The sequence below is a fragment of the Petromyzon marinus genome, unplaced genomic scaffold (genome assembly GCF_048934315.1).
Source record: "Petromyzon marinus isolate PM22_M1 ecotype Great Lakes invasive population unplaced genomic scaffold, UKy_Petmar_22M1.pri1.0 PM_Scaffold_66, whole genome shotgun sequence".
In the NCBI taxonomy this organism is placed as follows: Eukaryota; Metazoa; Chordata; class Hyperoartia; order Petromyzontiformes; family Petromyzontidae; genus Petromyzon; species Petromyzon marinus.
The window spans coordinates 211,756-228,110 of NW_027423673.1; the positions used below are offsets into that span (position 1 = coordinate 211,756).

At 53.8% G+C, this 16,355-nt stretch overlaps 1 protein-coding gene across 1 annotated transcript in view; it reads left to right on the forward strand.

The window, feature by feature from the left end:
* The window catches only part of LOC116937063 (unconventional myosin-Va-like), a 200,352-nt gene that overhangs the window by 17,903 nt on the left and 166,094 nt on the right, over positions 1 to 16,355 (forward strand). The window contains exons 2-4 of the mRNA XM_076064735.1: positions 5,028 to 5,138; positions 10,109 to 10,364; positions 14,367 to 14,511. Of these exons, the coding sequence (XP_075920850.1) occupies positions 5,028 to 5,138; positions 10,109 to 10,364; positions 14,367 to 14,511 (512 nt within the window). The remainder of the gene's footprint in view (positions 1 to 5,027; positions 5,139 to 10,108; positions 10,365 to 14,366; positions 14,512 to 16,355) is intronic.

The following is a 16,355-nucleotide window of genomic DNA, read 5'->3' on the forward strand; positions in this document are numbered from 1 at the left end:
CTGTGTGTGTGTGTCTGTGTGTGTGTCTGTGTGTGTGTGTCTGTGTGTGTCTGTGTGTGTGTCTGTGTGTGTGTCTGTGTGTTTCAGGAAAGGGCGGTCCTGCACAGATGCCATATTTTCTGTCCGTCTGCTACAGCAGAGGTGTAGGGAATTCCAACAAGACCTACATCTCTGCTTTATTGACCTGGTCAAGGCCTATGATACCATCAGTAGGCCTGGGCTCGTGCTTTTGGAGTACCTGACCCTCTGTTCACGATCATTAAGGACCTTCATGATGGTGAGCGGGCCCGGGTAAAACTACGTGGCCGGAAGTCAGAGCCATTCCCTGCACACCTTGGGGTGCGACAGGGATGTCCTCTGGCTCCCACATTATTTAACATCTATTTTGACCACGTAGTTCGTGAAGCCTTCAATAGCTGTACCGGGGGAATCTCCATATGGTACAGATATAATGGGAGGCTAATCGATGCCCGGGTGCGGTCAAGGGATGGCTCCCTATTGCTCAACCACGTTATGTATGCTGATGACTTGGTAATAGCTGCTCAGTCAGAGGAGGAGTTGGAGACGCTGCTGCTGAGACTGGAGCGTGTCACTAAGAGGTGGGGCCTTACCATCAGCCCCACCAAAACTAAGCACCTGCCTGGGTATTTTGTACCATCGGACACTCCACCCCCACAACTCCAAATCGGTGATGGGGCAGTTGTGGAGAGAGTGGAGAGTTTCCCATACCTGGGCAGTGTGCTTATGACTGGCTCCAGTTTAACAGCAGAGGTCTCACTCCGAATCAGTCGAGCGGCAATATCTTTTCATCGGTTGCGTAACGCTGTGTGGAAGCTACCTGGTCTGTCGCTCCGCACTAAGCTTCAGGTCTTCTCGGCCACGGTCATTCCCTCCCTTCTCTACGCTTGCGAAACGTGGACCCCCCTAATGGAACATCTTCGCCGGTTAGAAACATTTAGGCTGGCCTGCCTACGATCCATCCTGGGTTTAACCAGACTGGATTGTGTGAGGAGCTCACAAATCCTTGAAAGATCTGGGCAGGGTCCCATCGGTGAGCTCCTCCGGCAGGCAAGGCTGCGATGGCTGGGTCATGTAGCCCGCATGCCCAGCCACCGCATGCCGAAACAGCTTTTGTTTGGCCGGATTGAGGGGGCTAAGCGGGCGCGGCACGGGCTAGAGAAGAGATGGAGTGATGTGGTACAGGAGGACGTGGAGCTGAGTGGACTTGCCGATGACTGGTACCAGCGGTGTCAAGATCGGCCTCTGTGGAGGAGGCTCGTGAAGGATGCTACTGGGCAGTTGGAGGCAGTCGCCCTCCAACAACAACGGAGGGCGGAGGAGCGACGCTCACAACAGCGAGCGGAGCGCCGGGTGGCTAAAGCACAGCAGGTTGGCACAGTAGGGGGCACAGGTGGTGCATCAGCCAGTCATCTCAGTCAGTCGACCCGTGGCACCTGGGTCTGCCCCGTGACCTCCTGCCAGCGAGCGTTCGACACTTCACGTGGCCTCAGGGTGCACATAGCCTGGCACAAGCGTCGTGGTGACGTCACCGCCACTTAGTGGCGAATGGCGGTTGTTGTTGTTGTGTGTCTGTGTGTGTGTGTCTGTGTGTGTTTTCTTGCTGTGGTTTTCACACCTGATGATGATTGCTTGTGTTGCAGTCGAAACGTCGTGATAATATTTATATTTTTATTATTTTATTGTTTCCCTTGTACGTGGTGGTGACTTAACCGAAAGAACCAAGAATAATAATTTTATTGTTTTATATTTTTATTATTTTATTGTTTCCCTTCTACGTGGTGGTGACTTTACCGAAAGAACCAAGAATATGAATCCCTGCAGTCACGAATGCTTTAAATCAAAGTTTAACATGAACGTCGTTTAGTTTTAGTGTGGGTCTCCATGAGTATGGGTCTCGATGGGTCTCTGTGCTTCTATGCAAGTATCTGGATCTCTGTGGGTCTCTAGGAATATGGGTCTTCGTGGGTCTCTGTGGGTTTATGTGGGTCTCTGTGGGTTTCTGTTGGTCTCTGTGTGGGTCTCTGTGTGTCTCTGTGAGTCTCTGTGGGTCTCTGTGGGTTTATGTGGGTCTCTGTGGGTCTCTGTGGGTCTCTGTGTGTCTCTGTGGGTCTCTGTGGGTCTCTGTGGGTCTCTGTGAGTCTCTGTGGGTCTCTGTGTGTCTCTATGGGTCTCTGTGAGTCTCTCTATGGGTCTTTATGGGTCTCTGTGTGTCTCTGTGGGTCTCTGTGGGTCTCTCTGTGGGTCTCTCTGTGGGTCTCTGTGTGTCTCTGTGTGTGTCTCTGTGTCTCTCTGTGTCTCTCTGTGTGTCTCTGTGTGTCTCTGTGGGTCTCTGTGAGTCTCTCTGTGTGTCTCTGTGGGTCTCTGTGGGTCTCTGTGAGTCTCTGTGTGTCTCTGTGTGTCTCTGTGTCTCTCTGTGTCTCTCTGTGTGTCTCTGTGGGTCTCCGTGTGTCTCTGTGTGTCTCTCTGTGTCTCTCTGTGTGTCTCTGTGGGTCTCTGTGTGTCTCTGTGTGTCTCTCTGTGTGTCTCTTTGGGTCTCTGTGTGTCTCTATGTGTCTCTCTGTGTGTCTCTGTGTGTCTCTGTGTGTGTCTCTGTGTGTGTCTCTGTGTGTCTCTGTGTGTGTCTCTGTGTGTGTCTCTGTGTCTCTCTGTGTCTCTCTGTGTGTCTCTGTGTGTCTCTGTGGGTCTCTGTGAGTCTCTCTGTGTGTCTCTGTGGGTCTCTGTGGGTCTCTGTGAGTCTCTGTGTGTCTCTGTGTCTCTCTGTGTCTCTCTGTGTCTCTCTGTGTGTCTCTGTGGGTCTCTGTGTGTCTCTCTGTGTCTCTCTGTGTGTCTCTGTGGGTCTCTGTGTGTCTCTGTGTGTCTCTCTGTGTGTCTCTTTGGGTCTCTGTGTGTCTCTATGTGTCTCTCTGTGTGTCTCTGTGGGTCTCTGTGTGTCTCTGTGGGTCTCTATGGGTCTCTGTTGGTCTCTGTCAGTCTCTGTGGGTCTCTGTGTGTCTCTGTATGTCTCTCTGTGTGTCTCTGTGGGTCTCTGTGGGTCTCTGTGTGTCTCTATGGGTCTCTGTGGGTCTCTGTGAGTCTCTATGGGTCTCTGTGGGTCTCTCTATGGGTCTGTGTGAGTCTCTGTTTGTCTCTGTGGGTCTCTGTGTATCTCTTTGGGTCTCTGTGTATCTATCTGTGGGTCTCTATGGGTCTCTATGGGTCTCTGTGGGTCTCTGTGAGTCTCTCTTCGTCTCTGTGGGTCTCTGTAGGTCTCTGTGGGTCTCTGTGGGTCTCTCCATGGGTCTCTGTGGGTCTCTGTGTCTCTCTGTGTGTCTTTGTGTGTATCTCTGTGTCCCTCTGTGTCTCTCTGTGTGTCTCTGTGTCTATCTGTGTGTCTCTGTGTCTCTCTGTGTGTCTCTCTGTGTGTCTCTGTGTGTCTCTATGGGTCTCTATGTGTCTCTGTGTCTCTCTGTGTATCTCTCTGTGTGTCTCTGTGGGTCTCTCTATGTGTCTCTATGGGTCTCTGTGGATCTCTATGTGTCTCTCTGTGTCTCTCTGTGTGTCTCTGTGTGTCTCTCTGTGTGTCTCTGTGGTTGTCTCTGTGGGTCTCTGTGGTTCTCTGTGTGTCTCTGTGTCTCTCTGTGTGTCTCTGTGGGTCTCTGTGTCTCTCTGTGTGTCTGTGTCTCTCTGTGTCTCTGTGTGTCTCTCTGTGTCTCTCTGTGTGTCTCTCTGTGTCTCTCTGTGTTGCTCTGTGTCTCTCTGTGTGTCTCTGTGTCTCTCTGTGTGTCTGTGTCTCTCTGTGTCTCTGTGTGTCTCTCTGTGTCTCTCTGTGTGTCTCTCTGTGTCTCTCTGTGTCTCTCTGTGTCTCTATGTGTGTCTCTGTGTCTCTCTCTGTGTCTCTGTGTCTCTGTGTGTCTCTCTGTGTGTCTCTGTGTCTCTCTGTGTCTCTGTGCGTCTCTCTGTGTGTCTCTGTGTCTCTCTGTGTCTCTGTGCGTCTCTCTGTGTGTCTCTGTGCGTCTCACCCACGTGGTTGAGCTGCTCTGAGTGCGGCGATGGTGGCCAAGGTGGTGGCTTCTGAGCCGAAATCCACGGCAGCAGCTTCGAGTGGCAGGGCCGTTCAGATGGCAACGTGAACACAGTTGAGTGTTAGCGTGGGTCTCAGTGAGTCTCTGCGAGTCTCTGTTTGTGTCCTTGTTGTTGTTGTCACGTTCTGGTACCACCGTACCCCCCGTGACTGGACATCTGTGAGCAAAGAGCTTCCTAGCTCATCGGATTAACACGCTCAAAGAAGAGTCACGTGATTCTGTGCCATCACCACCATCATCACCATCACCACCATCATCATCACTATCACCACCATCATCATCACCACCATCATCACCATCACCACCATCATCATCACTACCACCACCACCATCACCACCATCATCACCATCACCACCATCATCATCACTATCACCACCATCATCATCACCACCATCATCACCATCACCACCATCATCATCACTACCACCACCACCATCACCACCGTCATCACCATCACCACCATCATCATCACTATCACCACCATCATCATCATCACCACCATCATCACCATCACCACCATCATCATCACTACCACCACCACCATCAAAACCATCATCACCACCACCATCGCCACCATCATCACTACCACCACCACCACCACCATCACCACCCAAACCACCATCACCACCACCACCATCACCACCAACTCCATCACCATCACCACCACCACCACCACCCCCACCACCACCACCACCACCATCACCACCACCACCACCATCATCACCACCACCACCACCACCATCACCACCACCACCATCACCACCACCACCACCATCACCACCACCATCACCACCACCACCACCATCACCTCCATCACCATCACCACCACCACCACCATCACCACCACCACCACCACCATCACCACCTCCACCCCCACCACCACCACCACCACCTCCACCACCACCACCTCCACCACCACCACCACCACTCCCCCCCACCCCCAGGGTGTCCGCGTGTGGCTGCCTCACCCTGAAGAGGTGTGGGTCTCGGCCGAGGTGACTGCCAGCTACAGGCCGGGCGACACGACACTCAGCCTGCGCCTGGAAGATGGCACGGTGAGGCCACTCCACGTTGCCGTGCCGGGGACATGGGACGTTCGTCACGGGACAGGAGCAGGTGGAACAGATGGAGATTAGTGCACACACGAGTGTAGAAGGGAGCGAGATGGAACAGATGGAGATTAGTCCACCCACGGGTGTAGAAGGGAGTGAGATGGAACAGATGGAGATTAGTCCACCCACGGGTGTAGAAGGGAGTGAGATGGAACAGATGGAGATTAGTCCACCCACGTGTGTAGAAGGGAGTGAGATGGAACAGATGGAGATTAGTCTACCCACGGGTGTTGAAGGGAGTGAGATGGAACAGATGGAGATTAGTCCACCCACAGGGTAGAAGGGAGTGAGATGGAACAGATGGAGATTAGTCCACCCAGGGGTGTAGAAGGGAGTGAGATGGAACAGATGGAGATTAGTCCACCCACGGGTGTAGAAGGGAGCGAGATGGAACAGATGGAGATTAGTCCACCCACGGGTGTAGAAGGGAGTGAGATGGAACAGATGGAGATTAGTCCACACACGTGTGTAGAAGGGAGTGAGATGGAACAGATGGAGATTAGTCCACCCACGGGTGTAGAAGGGAGCGAGATGGAACAGATGGAGATTAGTCCACCCACGGGTGTAGAGGGAGCGAGATGGAACAGATGGAGATTAGTCCACACACGGGTGTAGAAGGGAGTGAGATGGAACAGATGGAGATTAGTCCACCCACGTGTGTAGAAAGGAGTGAGATGGAACAGATGGAGATTAGTCCACCCACGTGTGTAGAAGGGAGTGAGATGGAACAGATGGAGATTAGTCCACCCACGGGTGTAGAAGGGAGTGAGATGGAACAGATGGAGATTAGTCCACCCACGGGTGTAGAAGGGAGCGAGATGGAACAGATGGAGATTAGTCCACACACGTGTGTAGAAGGGAGTGAGATGGAACAGATGGAGATTAGTCCACCCACGTGTGTAGAAGGGAGCGAGATGGAACAGATGGAGATTAGTCCACCCACGGGTGTAGAAGGGAGTGAGATGGAACAGATGGAGATTAGTCCACCCACGGGTGTAGAAGGGAGCGAGATGGAACAGATGGAGATTAGTCCACCCACGGGTGTAGAAGGGAGTGAGATGGAACAGATGGAAATTAGTCCACCCACGTGTGTAGAAGGGAGCGAGATGGAACAGATGGAGATTAGTCCACCCACGTGTGTAGAAGGGAGTGAGATGGAACAGATGGAGATTAGTCCACCCACGTGTGTAGAAGGGAGTAAGATGAAACAGATGGAGATTAGTCCACCCACGGGTGTAGACGGAGTGAGATGGAACAGATGGAGATTAGTCCACCCATGGGTGTAGACGGAGTGAGATGGAACAGATGGAGATTAGTCCACCCACGGGTGTAGAGCGAGTGAGATGGAACAGATGGAGATCAGTCCACCCACGGGTGTAGAAGGGAGTGAGATGGAACAGATGGAGATTAGTCCACCCACGTGTGTAGAAGGGAGCGAGATGGAACAGATGGAGATTAGTCCACCCATGGGTGTAGAAGGGAGCGAGATGGAACAGATGGAGATTAGTTCACACACGTGTGTAGATGGGAGCGAGATGGAACAGATGGAGATTAGTCCACCCACGGGTGTAGAAGGGAGCGAGATGGAACAGATGGAGATTAGTCCACCCACGGGTGTAGAAGGGAGCGAGATGGAACAGATGGAGATTAGTCCACCCACGTGTGTAGAAGGGAGCGAGATGGAACAGATGGAGATTAGTCCACCCACGGGTGTAGAAGGGAGCGAGATGGAACAGATGGAGATTAGTCCACACACGTGTGTAGAAGGGAGTGAGATGGAACAGATGGAGATTAGTCCAGACACGGGTGTAGAAGGGAGTGAGATGGAAGAGATGGAGATTAGTCCACACACGTGTCTAGAGGGAGCGAGATGGAACAGATGGAGATTAGTCTACCCACGGGTGTTGAAGGGAGTGAGATGGAACAGATGGAGATTAGTCCACCCACGGGTGTAGAAGGGAGTGAGATGGAACAGATGGAAATTAGTCCACCCACGTGTGTAGAAGGGAGCGAGATGGAACAGATGGAGATTAGTCCACCCACGTGTGTAGAAGGGAGTGAGATGGAACAGATGGAGATTAGTCCACCCACGTGTGTAGAAGGGAGTAAGATGAAACAGATGGAGATTAGTCCACCCACGGGTGTAGACGGAGTGAGATGGAACAGATGGAGATTAGTCCACCCATGGGTGTAGACGGAGTGAGATGGAACAGATGGAGATTAGTCCACCCACGGGTGTAGAGCGAGTGAGATGGAACAGATGGAGATCAGTCCACCCACGGGTGTAGAAGGGAGTGAGATGGAACAGATGGAGATTAGTCCACCCACGTGTGTAGAAGGGAGCGAGATGGAACAGATGGAGATTAGTCCACCCATGGGTGTAGAAGGGAGCGAGATGGAACAGATGGAGATTAGTTCACACACGTGTGTAGATGGGAGCGAGATGGAACAGATGGAGATTAGTCCACCCACGGGTGTAGAAGGGAGCGAGATGGAACAGATGGAGATTAGTCCACCCACGGGTGTAGAAGGGAGCGAGATGGAACAGATGGAGATTAGTCCACCCACGTGTGTAGAAGGGAGCGAGATGGAACAGATGGAGATTAGTCCACCCACGGGTGTAGAAGGGAGCGAGATGGAACAGATGGAGATTAGTCCACACACGTGTGTAGAAGGGAGTGAGATGGAACAGATGGAGATTAGTCCAGACACGGGTGTAGAAGGGAGTGAGATGGAAGAGATGGAGATTAGTCCACACACGTGTCTAGAGGGAGCGAGATGGAACAGATGGAGATTAGTCTACCCACGGGTGTTGAAGGGAGTGAGATGGAACAGATGGAGATTAGTCCACACACGTGTTTAGAAGGGAGCGAGATGGAACAGATGTAGATTAGTCCACCCACGGGTGTAGAAGGGAGTGAGATGGATCAGATGGAGATTAGTCCACCCACGTGTGTAGAAGGGAGTGAGATGTAACAGATGGAGATTAGTCCACCCACGGGTGTAGAAGGGAGTGAGATGTAACAGATGGAGATTAGTCCACCCACGGGTGTAGAAGGGAGTGAGATGGATCAGATGGAGATTAGTCCACCCACGGGTGTAGAAGGGGAGTGAGATGGAACAGATGGAGATTAGTCCACCCACGTGTGTAGAAGGGAGCGAGATGGAACAGATGGAGATTAGTCCACTCACGGGTGTAGAAGGGAGCGAGATGGAACAGATGGAGATTAGTCCACACACGTGTGTAGAAGGGAGTGAGATGGAACAGATGGAGATTAGTCCACCCACGGGTGTAGAGCGAGTGAGATGGAACAGATGGAGATCAGTCCACCCACGGGTGTAGAAGGGAGTGAGATGGAACAGATGGAGATTAGTCCACCCACGTGTGTAGAAGGGAGCGAGATGGAACAGATGGAGATTAGTCCACCCATGGGTGTAGAAGGGAGCGAGATGGAACAGATGGAGATTAGTTCACACACGTGTGTAGATGGGAGCGAGATGGAACAGATGGAGATTAGTCCACCCACGGGTGTAGAAGGGAGCGAGATGGAACAGATGGAGATTAGTCCACCCACGGGTGTAGAAGGGAGCGAGATGGAACAGATGGAGATTAGTCCACCCACGTGTGTAGAAGGGAGCGAGATGGAACAGATGGAGATTAGTCCACCCACGGGTGTAGAAGGGAGCGAGATGGAACAGATGGAGATTAGTCCACACACGTGTGTAGAAGGGAGTGAGATGGAACAGATGGAGATTAGTCCAGACACGGGTGTAGAAGGGAGTGAGATGGAAGAGATGGAGATTAGTCCACACACGTGTCTAGAGGGAGCGAGATGGAACAGATGGAGATTAGTCTACCCACGGGTGTTGAAGGGAGTGAGATGGAACAGATGGAGATTAGTCCACACACGTGTTTAGAAGGGAGCGAGATGGAACAGATGTAGATTAGTCCACCCACGGGTGTAGAAGGGAGTGAGATGGATCAGATGGAGATTAGTCCACCCACGTGTGTAGAAGGGAGTGAGATGTAACAGATGGAGATTAGTCCACCCACGGGTGTAGAAGGGAGTGAGATGTAACAGATGGAGATTAGTCCACCCACGGGTGTAGAAGGGAGTGAGATGGATCAGATGGAGATTAGTCCACCCACGGGTGTAGAAGGGGAGTGAGATGGAACAGATGGAGATTAGTCCACCCACGTGTGTAGAAGGGAGCGAGATGGAACAGATGGAGATTAGTCCACTCACGGGTGTAGAAGGGAGCGAGATGGAACAGATGGAGATTAGTCCACACACGTGTGTAGAAGGGAGTGAGATGGAACAGATGGAGATTAGTCCACACACGTGTGTAGAAGGGAGTGAGATGGAATGGATGGAGATTGGCTGAGCCAGGGTCTGTGGCTCCTCCCCTTTCCCCTCCCTCCCGCTTCCCCCCACCCACTCGGGGGGAGTGACTTTAATGACGTCATTGCGCGCGCTGCCGTGTGGCTACGCCCCCACCCCCCCCTTCCCCCTAACCCACGAGGAGGGGGGGAGTGACGTTAATGACGTCACCGCGGGCGCCGCCGCGTGGCCACGCCCCCATCCACCCCCCCGTCGCCCTAACCCACGAGGAGGGGGGGGGTAGAGTGACGTTAATGACGTCACCGCGCGCGTCGCCGTGTGGCCACGCCCCCCCTTCCCCCTAACCCACGATGAGGAGGGGGGGAGTGACGTTAATGACGTCACCGCACGCGCCGCCGTGTGACCACGCCCCCCCTTCCCCCTAACCCACGATGAGGAGGGGTGGTGGAGTGACGTTAATGACGTCACCGCGCGCGCCGCCGTGTGACCACGCCCACACATCGCTCACCCCTCTCTCTCCCGCGGTGACGCGCGGCTCCTCCCCCCCCCCCGGTGACGTCACAACGGCAGGAAGTGACGCAGGCGGTCGACCCGGCGACGGCAGCTTTGGTGAATTACTCCTCCTCATCCTCCTCATCCTCCTCCTCCTCGTCCTCCTCCTCATCCTCCTCCTCCTCGTCGCCTCCGCCATGGCCGTTCTTGAGGAACCCGGACATCCTGGTGGGCGAGAACGACCTCACCTGTCTGAGCCACCTCCACGAGGCTGCCGTTCTGCACAATCTCCGTGTCCGCTACTCCGAGTGCGGACACATCTACACTTACTGCGGTGGGTCGGGGGCACGGTGGGGTGGGTGGGTCGGTGGGCGGGCGGGTTGGTGGGTGGGCGAGCGGGTGTGATGGTGGGTGGGTTGGTGGGCGGGTGGTTTTTGGTGGGTGGGCGAGCGGGTGTGATGGTGGGTGGGTTAGTGGGTGGATGGGTGGGTTGTTTGGTGGGTGGGTTAGTGGGTGGGTTGTTTGGTGGGTGGGTCAGTGGGTGGATGGGTGGGTTGTTTGGTGGGTGGGTCAGTGGGTGGATGGGTGGGTTGTTTGGTGGGTGGGTTAGTGGGTGGATGGGTGGGTTGTTTGGTGGGTGGGTTAGTGGGTGGGTTGTTTGGTGGGTGGGTCAGTGGGTGGATGGGTGGGTTGTTTGGTGGGTGGGTCAGTGGGTGGATGGGTGGGTTGTTTGGTGGGTGGGTCAGTGGGTGGATGGGTGGGTTGTTTTGTGGGTGGGTTGGCGGGTGGGTCGGTCGGTCGGTGGGCGGGTGGACGGGTGTTGGGCGAGCAAGTGCGTGGGCGGGTGGGTTGGTGGGTGGGTGGTTTTGTGGGTGGGCGGGTGTGTTGGTGGGTGGGTCAGTGGGTGGACGGGTGTGTTGGGCGAGCAGGTGCGTGGGTGGGCGGGTTGGTGGGTGGGCGGGTCGGTTGGTGGGCGGGTTGGTGGGTGGGTGGTTTGGTGGGTGGGTGATCGCGTTGGTGGGTGGGTCAGTGGGTGGACGAGTAGGTGTGTGTGCGTACACGTGTTTAAGTCGTGGTTTCGTGGTAATTTTTTGGAGCTGAGTGGACTAGCCGATGACTGGTACCAGCGGTGTCAAGATCGGCCTCTGTGGAGGAGGCTCGTGAAGGACGCTACTGGGCAGTTGGAGGCAGTCGCCCTCCAACAACAACGGAGGGCGGAGGAGCGACGCTCACAACAACGAGCGGAGCGCTGGGTGGCTAAAGCACAGCAGGTTGGCACAGTAGGGGGCACAGGTGATGCATCAGCCAGTCATCTCAGTCAGTCGACCCGTGGCACCTGGGTCTGCCCAGTGACCTCCTGCCAGCGGGCGTTCGACACTTCACGTGGCCTCAGGGTGCACATAGCCTGGCACAAGCGTCGTGGTGACGTCACCGCCACTTAGTGGCGAATGGCGGTTGTTGTTGTTGTGTGTCTATGTGTGTGTGTGTGTCTGTGTGTGTCTATGTCTGTGTCTATGTGTGTCTCTCTGTGTGTGTGTCTGTGTGTGTGTCTATGTCTGTGTGTGTCTACGTGTGTGTGTCTATGTGTGTGTGTCTATGTGTCTATGTGTGTGTCTATGTGTGTGTGTGTGTCTATGTGTGTGTCTATGTGTGTGTGTCTATGTGTGTGTGTGTCTGTGTCTATGTGTGTGTGTGTCTATGTGTGTGTGTCTATGTGTCTGTGTCTATGTGTCTGTGTGTGTGTCTATGTGTGTGTGTCTATGTGTGTGTGTGTCTGTGTCTATGTGTGTGTGTGTCTATGTGTGTGTGTGTCTATGTGTCTGTGTCTATGTGTCTGTGTGTGTGTCTATGTGTGTGTGTCTATGTGTGTGTGTGTCTGTGTGTGTGTCTATGTGTGTGTGTCTATGTGTGTGTGTCTATGTGTGTGTGTGTGTCTATTTCAGTTTAATTCGTAGTTTCGTGGTAATTAATTGAAGGTGGAGGGGTTACCGGCCCCTCGCACCCGTCCAGAGCCCCCGTTTAGCCCCTGTGGTGGACGCATATGCCATGAGGGGAGGAGCCAATCAAAATTGGATCTCCCCCCACAGCGCTGTCCACGACAGAGTTGCCCGTCCGGCAAAAGTAACCTGCAGCGCCACACCTATTACCATCATTAGGGGAAAAAACGGTGATCCAATTTCCGACCCCCAGGAACAGGTTCGCAGATTTGCTGAGCATTTCTGTGAGGTCCTGGGGGAGGGAAAATCCCTCAGCCAGGAAAACATCGTGGCACAAAGTGAGGATGACCCTGCTGAGGCTGCGGTGCCTCAAATATTGGATGAAGTCACCCCCTGTGAGTGGCTGGCTGAGGCGCCATCTGCTGAGGAAGTATTGAAGGCGATCCGGAGTCTGAGACCAGGAAAGGCACCGGGCAGAGATGATCTCCCAAGCGAAATGCTGAGGGAGGGTGGCGTTTGTGCACAGACTGCCCTATATGACATCATAACAACAGTCTGGACCACTGGACGGGTTCCGCAGGATTGGAAGGATGCCCAGGTGGTCCCCCTTTTTAAGAAGGGGGACCGCACAGACTGTAACAACTACAGGGGCATCTCACTCCTCAGTGTGCTGGGAAAGGTCCTGGCAAGGATTATTCAGCATCGCCTTGCCAGGCACGCTGAGGAGAGGCTTGCGGAGCCCCAATGCGGTTTCAGGAAAGGGCGGTCCTGCACAGATGCCATGTTTTCTGTCCGTCTGCTACAGCAGAGGTGTAGGGAATTCCAACAAGACCTACATCTCTGCTTTATTGACCTGGTCAAGGCCTATGATACCATCAGTAGGCCTGGGCTCTGGGTCGTTCTTCGTGCTTTTGGAGTATCTGACCCTCTGCTCACGATCATTAAGGACCTTCATGATGGTGAGCGGGCCCGGGTAAAACTACGTGGCCGGGAGTCAGAGCCATTCCCTGTACACCTTGGGGTGCGACAGGGATGTCCTCTGGCTCCCACATTATTTAACATCTATTTTGACCACGTAGTTCGTGAAGCCTTCAATAGCTGTACCGGGGGAATCTCCATATGGTACAGATATAATGGGAGGCTAATCGATGCCCGGGTGCGGTCAAGGGATGGCTCCCTATTGCTCAACCACGTTATGTATGCTGATGACTTGGTAATAGCTGCTCAGTCAGAGGAGGAGTTGGAGACGCTGCTGCTGAGACTGGAGCGTGCCACTAAGAGGTGGGGCCTTACCATCAGCCCCACCAAAACTAAGCACCTGCCTGGGTATTTTGTACCATCGGACACTCCACCCCCACAACTCCAAATCGGTGATGGGGCAGTTGTGGAGAGAGTGGAGAGTTTCCCATACCTGGGCAGTGTGCTTATGACTGGCTCCAGTTTAACAGCAGAGGTCTCACTCCGAATCAGTCGAGCGGCAATATCTTTTCATCGGTTGCGTAACGCTGTGTGGAAGCTACCTGGTCTGTCGCTCCGCACTAAGCTTCAGGTCTTCTCGGCCACGGTCATTCCCTCCCTTCTCTACGCTTGCGAAACGTGGACCCCCCTAATGGAACATCTTCGCCAGTTAGAAACATTTAGGCTGGCCTGCCTACGATCCATCCTGGGTTTAACCAGACTGGATTGTGTGAGGAGCTCACAAATCCTTGAAAGATCTGGGCAGGGTCCCATCGGTGAGCTCCTCCGGCAGGCAAGGCTGCGTTGGCTGGGTCATGTAGCCCGCATGCCCAGCCGTCGCATGCCGAAACAGCTTTTGTTTGGCCGGATTGAGGGGGCTAAGCGGGCGCGGCACGGGCTAGAGAAGAGATGGAGTGATGTGGTACAGGAGGACGTGGAGCTGAGTGGACTTGCCGATGACTGGTACCAGCGGTGTCAAGATCGGCCTCTGTGGAGGAGGCTCGTGAAGGATGCTACTGGGCAGTTGGAGGCAGTCGCCCTCCAACAACAACGGAGGGCGGAGGAGCGACGCTCACAACAGCGAGCGGAGCGCCGGGTGGCTAAAGCACAGCAGGTTGGCACAGTAGGGGGCACAGGTGGTGCATCAGCCAGTCATCTCAGTCAGTCGACCCGTGGCACCTGGGTCTGCCCCGTGACCTCCTGCCAGCGGGCGTTCGACACTTCACGTGGCCTCAGGGTGCACATAGCCTGGCACAAGCGTCGTGGTGACGTCACCGCCACTTAGTAGCGAATGGCGGTTGTTGTTGTGTGTGCGTGTGTGTACGTGTGTGTGTACGTGTGTGTGTGAACGTGTGTGTACCTCCATAGGTGCTCGCTAACAGCACTTGCCCCTACAGTCTGTTAAGGCTATACGGGGGATCTTTGTCTTTGTCTTTTTGAAGGCATTGTCCTGGTGGCCATCAACCCATACATGGACGTGCCCCTGTACGGGCAGGATGTGGTGGACGCCTACAGCGGACAGGGCGCTGGGCACCTGGACCCACACGTCTTCGCTGTGGCAGATGATGCATACAGGCAGATGGCCCGGTGAGGAGGTGGTGGTGGTGGTGGGGTGGAGTGTAGTGTAGTGTATAGTGTAGTGTAGTGTGTAGTGTATAGTAGTGTATAGTGTAGTGTGTAGTGTAGTGTGTAGTGTAGTGTATAGTGTAGTGTATAGTAGTGTGTAGTGTAGTGTATAGTGTGTAGTAGTGTAGTGTGGTGTGTAGTGTGTAGTGTAGTGTATAGTGTAGTGTGTAGTGTAGTGTGTAGTGTAGTGTATAGTAGTGTAGTGTGTAGTAGTGTAGTGTATAGTGTAGTGTATAGTAGTGTGTAGTGTAGTGTATAGTAGTGTATAGTAGTGTAGTGTGTAGTGTAGTGTATAGTGTAGTGTAGTGTGTAGTGTAGTGTATAGTGTAGTGTGTAGTGTAGTGTGTAGTGTAGTGTGTAGTGTAGTGTATAGTGTAGTGTAGTGTGTAGTAGTGTAGTGTAGTGTGTAGTGTAGTGTGTAGTGTAGTGTGTAGTAGTGTAGTGTGTAGTGTAGTGTATAGTGTAGTGTGTAGTAGTGTAGTGTGTAGTGTAGTGTATAGTGTAGTGTAGTGTGTAGTGTGTAGTGTAGTGTGTAGTGTAGTGTAGTGTGTAGTGTAGTGTGTAGTGTAGTGTGTAGTGTAGTGTGTAGTGTAGTGTGTAGTGTAGTGTGTAGTGTAGTGTAGTGTGTAGTGTGTAGTAGTGTAGTGTGTAGTGTATAGTGTAGTGTATAGTAGTGTAGTGTATAGTGTAGTGTATAGTGTAGTGTAGTGTGTAGTGTAGTGTGTAGTGTGTAGTGTAGTGTATAGTGTAGTGTAGTGTGTAGTAGTGTAGTGTAGTGTGTAGTGTATAGTGTAGTGTATAGTGTATAGTGTAGTGTGTAGTGTAGTGTGTAGTAGTGTAGTGTGTATAGTTTAGTGTGTAGTGTATAGTGTAGTGTATAGTAGTGTATAGTGTAGTGTATAGTAGTGTACAGTGTAGTGTATAGTGTAGTGTATAGTGTAGTGTACAGTGTAGTGTACAGTGTAGTGTACAGTGTATAGTATAGTGTAGTGTACAGTGTAGTGTAGTAGCTAGCAGGAGGTGTGTAGGGAATGACAACAAAGCCTAGTGAATGGCATCGGTGCCTCTCCCCTCCTCACCACCCTCACCACCCTCACCACCACCCTCACCACCACCCTCACCACCCTCACCACCCTCACCACCCTCACCACCACCCTCACCACCCTCACCACCACCCTCACCACCACCCTCACCACCACCATCACCACCCTCACCACCACCCTCACCACCACTCTCACCCTCCTCACCACCCTCACCACCCTCACCACCACCCTCACCACCCTCACCACCCTCACCACCCTCACCACCACCCTCACCACCCTCACCACCACCCTCACCACCACCCTCACCACCACCATCACCACCCTCACCACCACCCTCACCACCACTCTCACCCTCCTCACCACCCTCACCACCCTCACCACCACCCTCACCACCCTCACCACCACCCTCACCACCCTCACCACCACCCTCCTCACCACCCTCACCACCCTCACCACCCTCACCACCACTCTCACCCTCCTCACCACCCTCACCACCCTCACCACCACCACCACCATCCTCACCACCCTCACCACCACTCTCACCCTCACCACCACCCTCACCACCCTCACCACCCTCACCACCACCCTCACCACCACCCTCACCACCCTCACCACCACCCTCACCACCACCCTCACCACCCTCACCACCACCCTCACCACCCTCACCACCACCCTCACCACCACCCTCACCACCACCCTCACCACCACCCTCACCACCCTCACCACCCTCACCACCACCCTCACCACCCTCACCACCCTCAC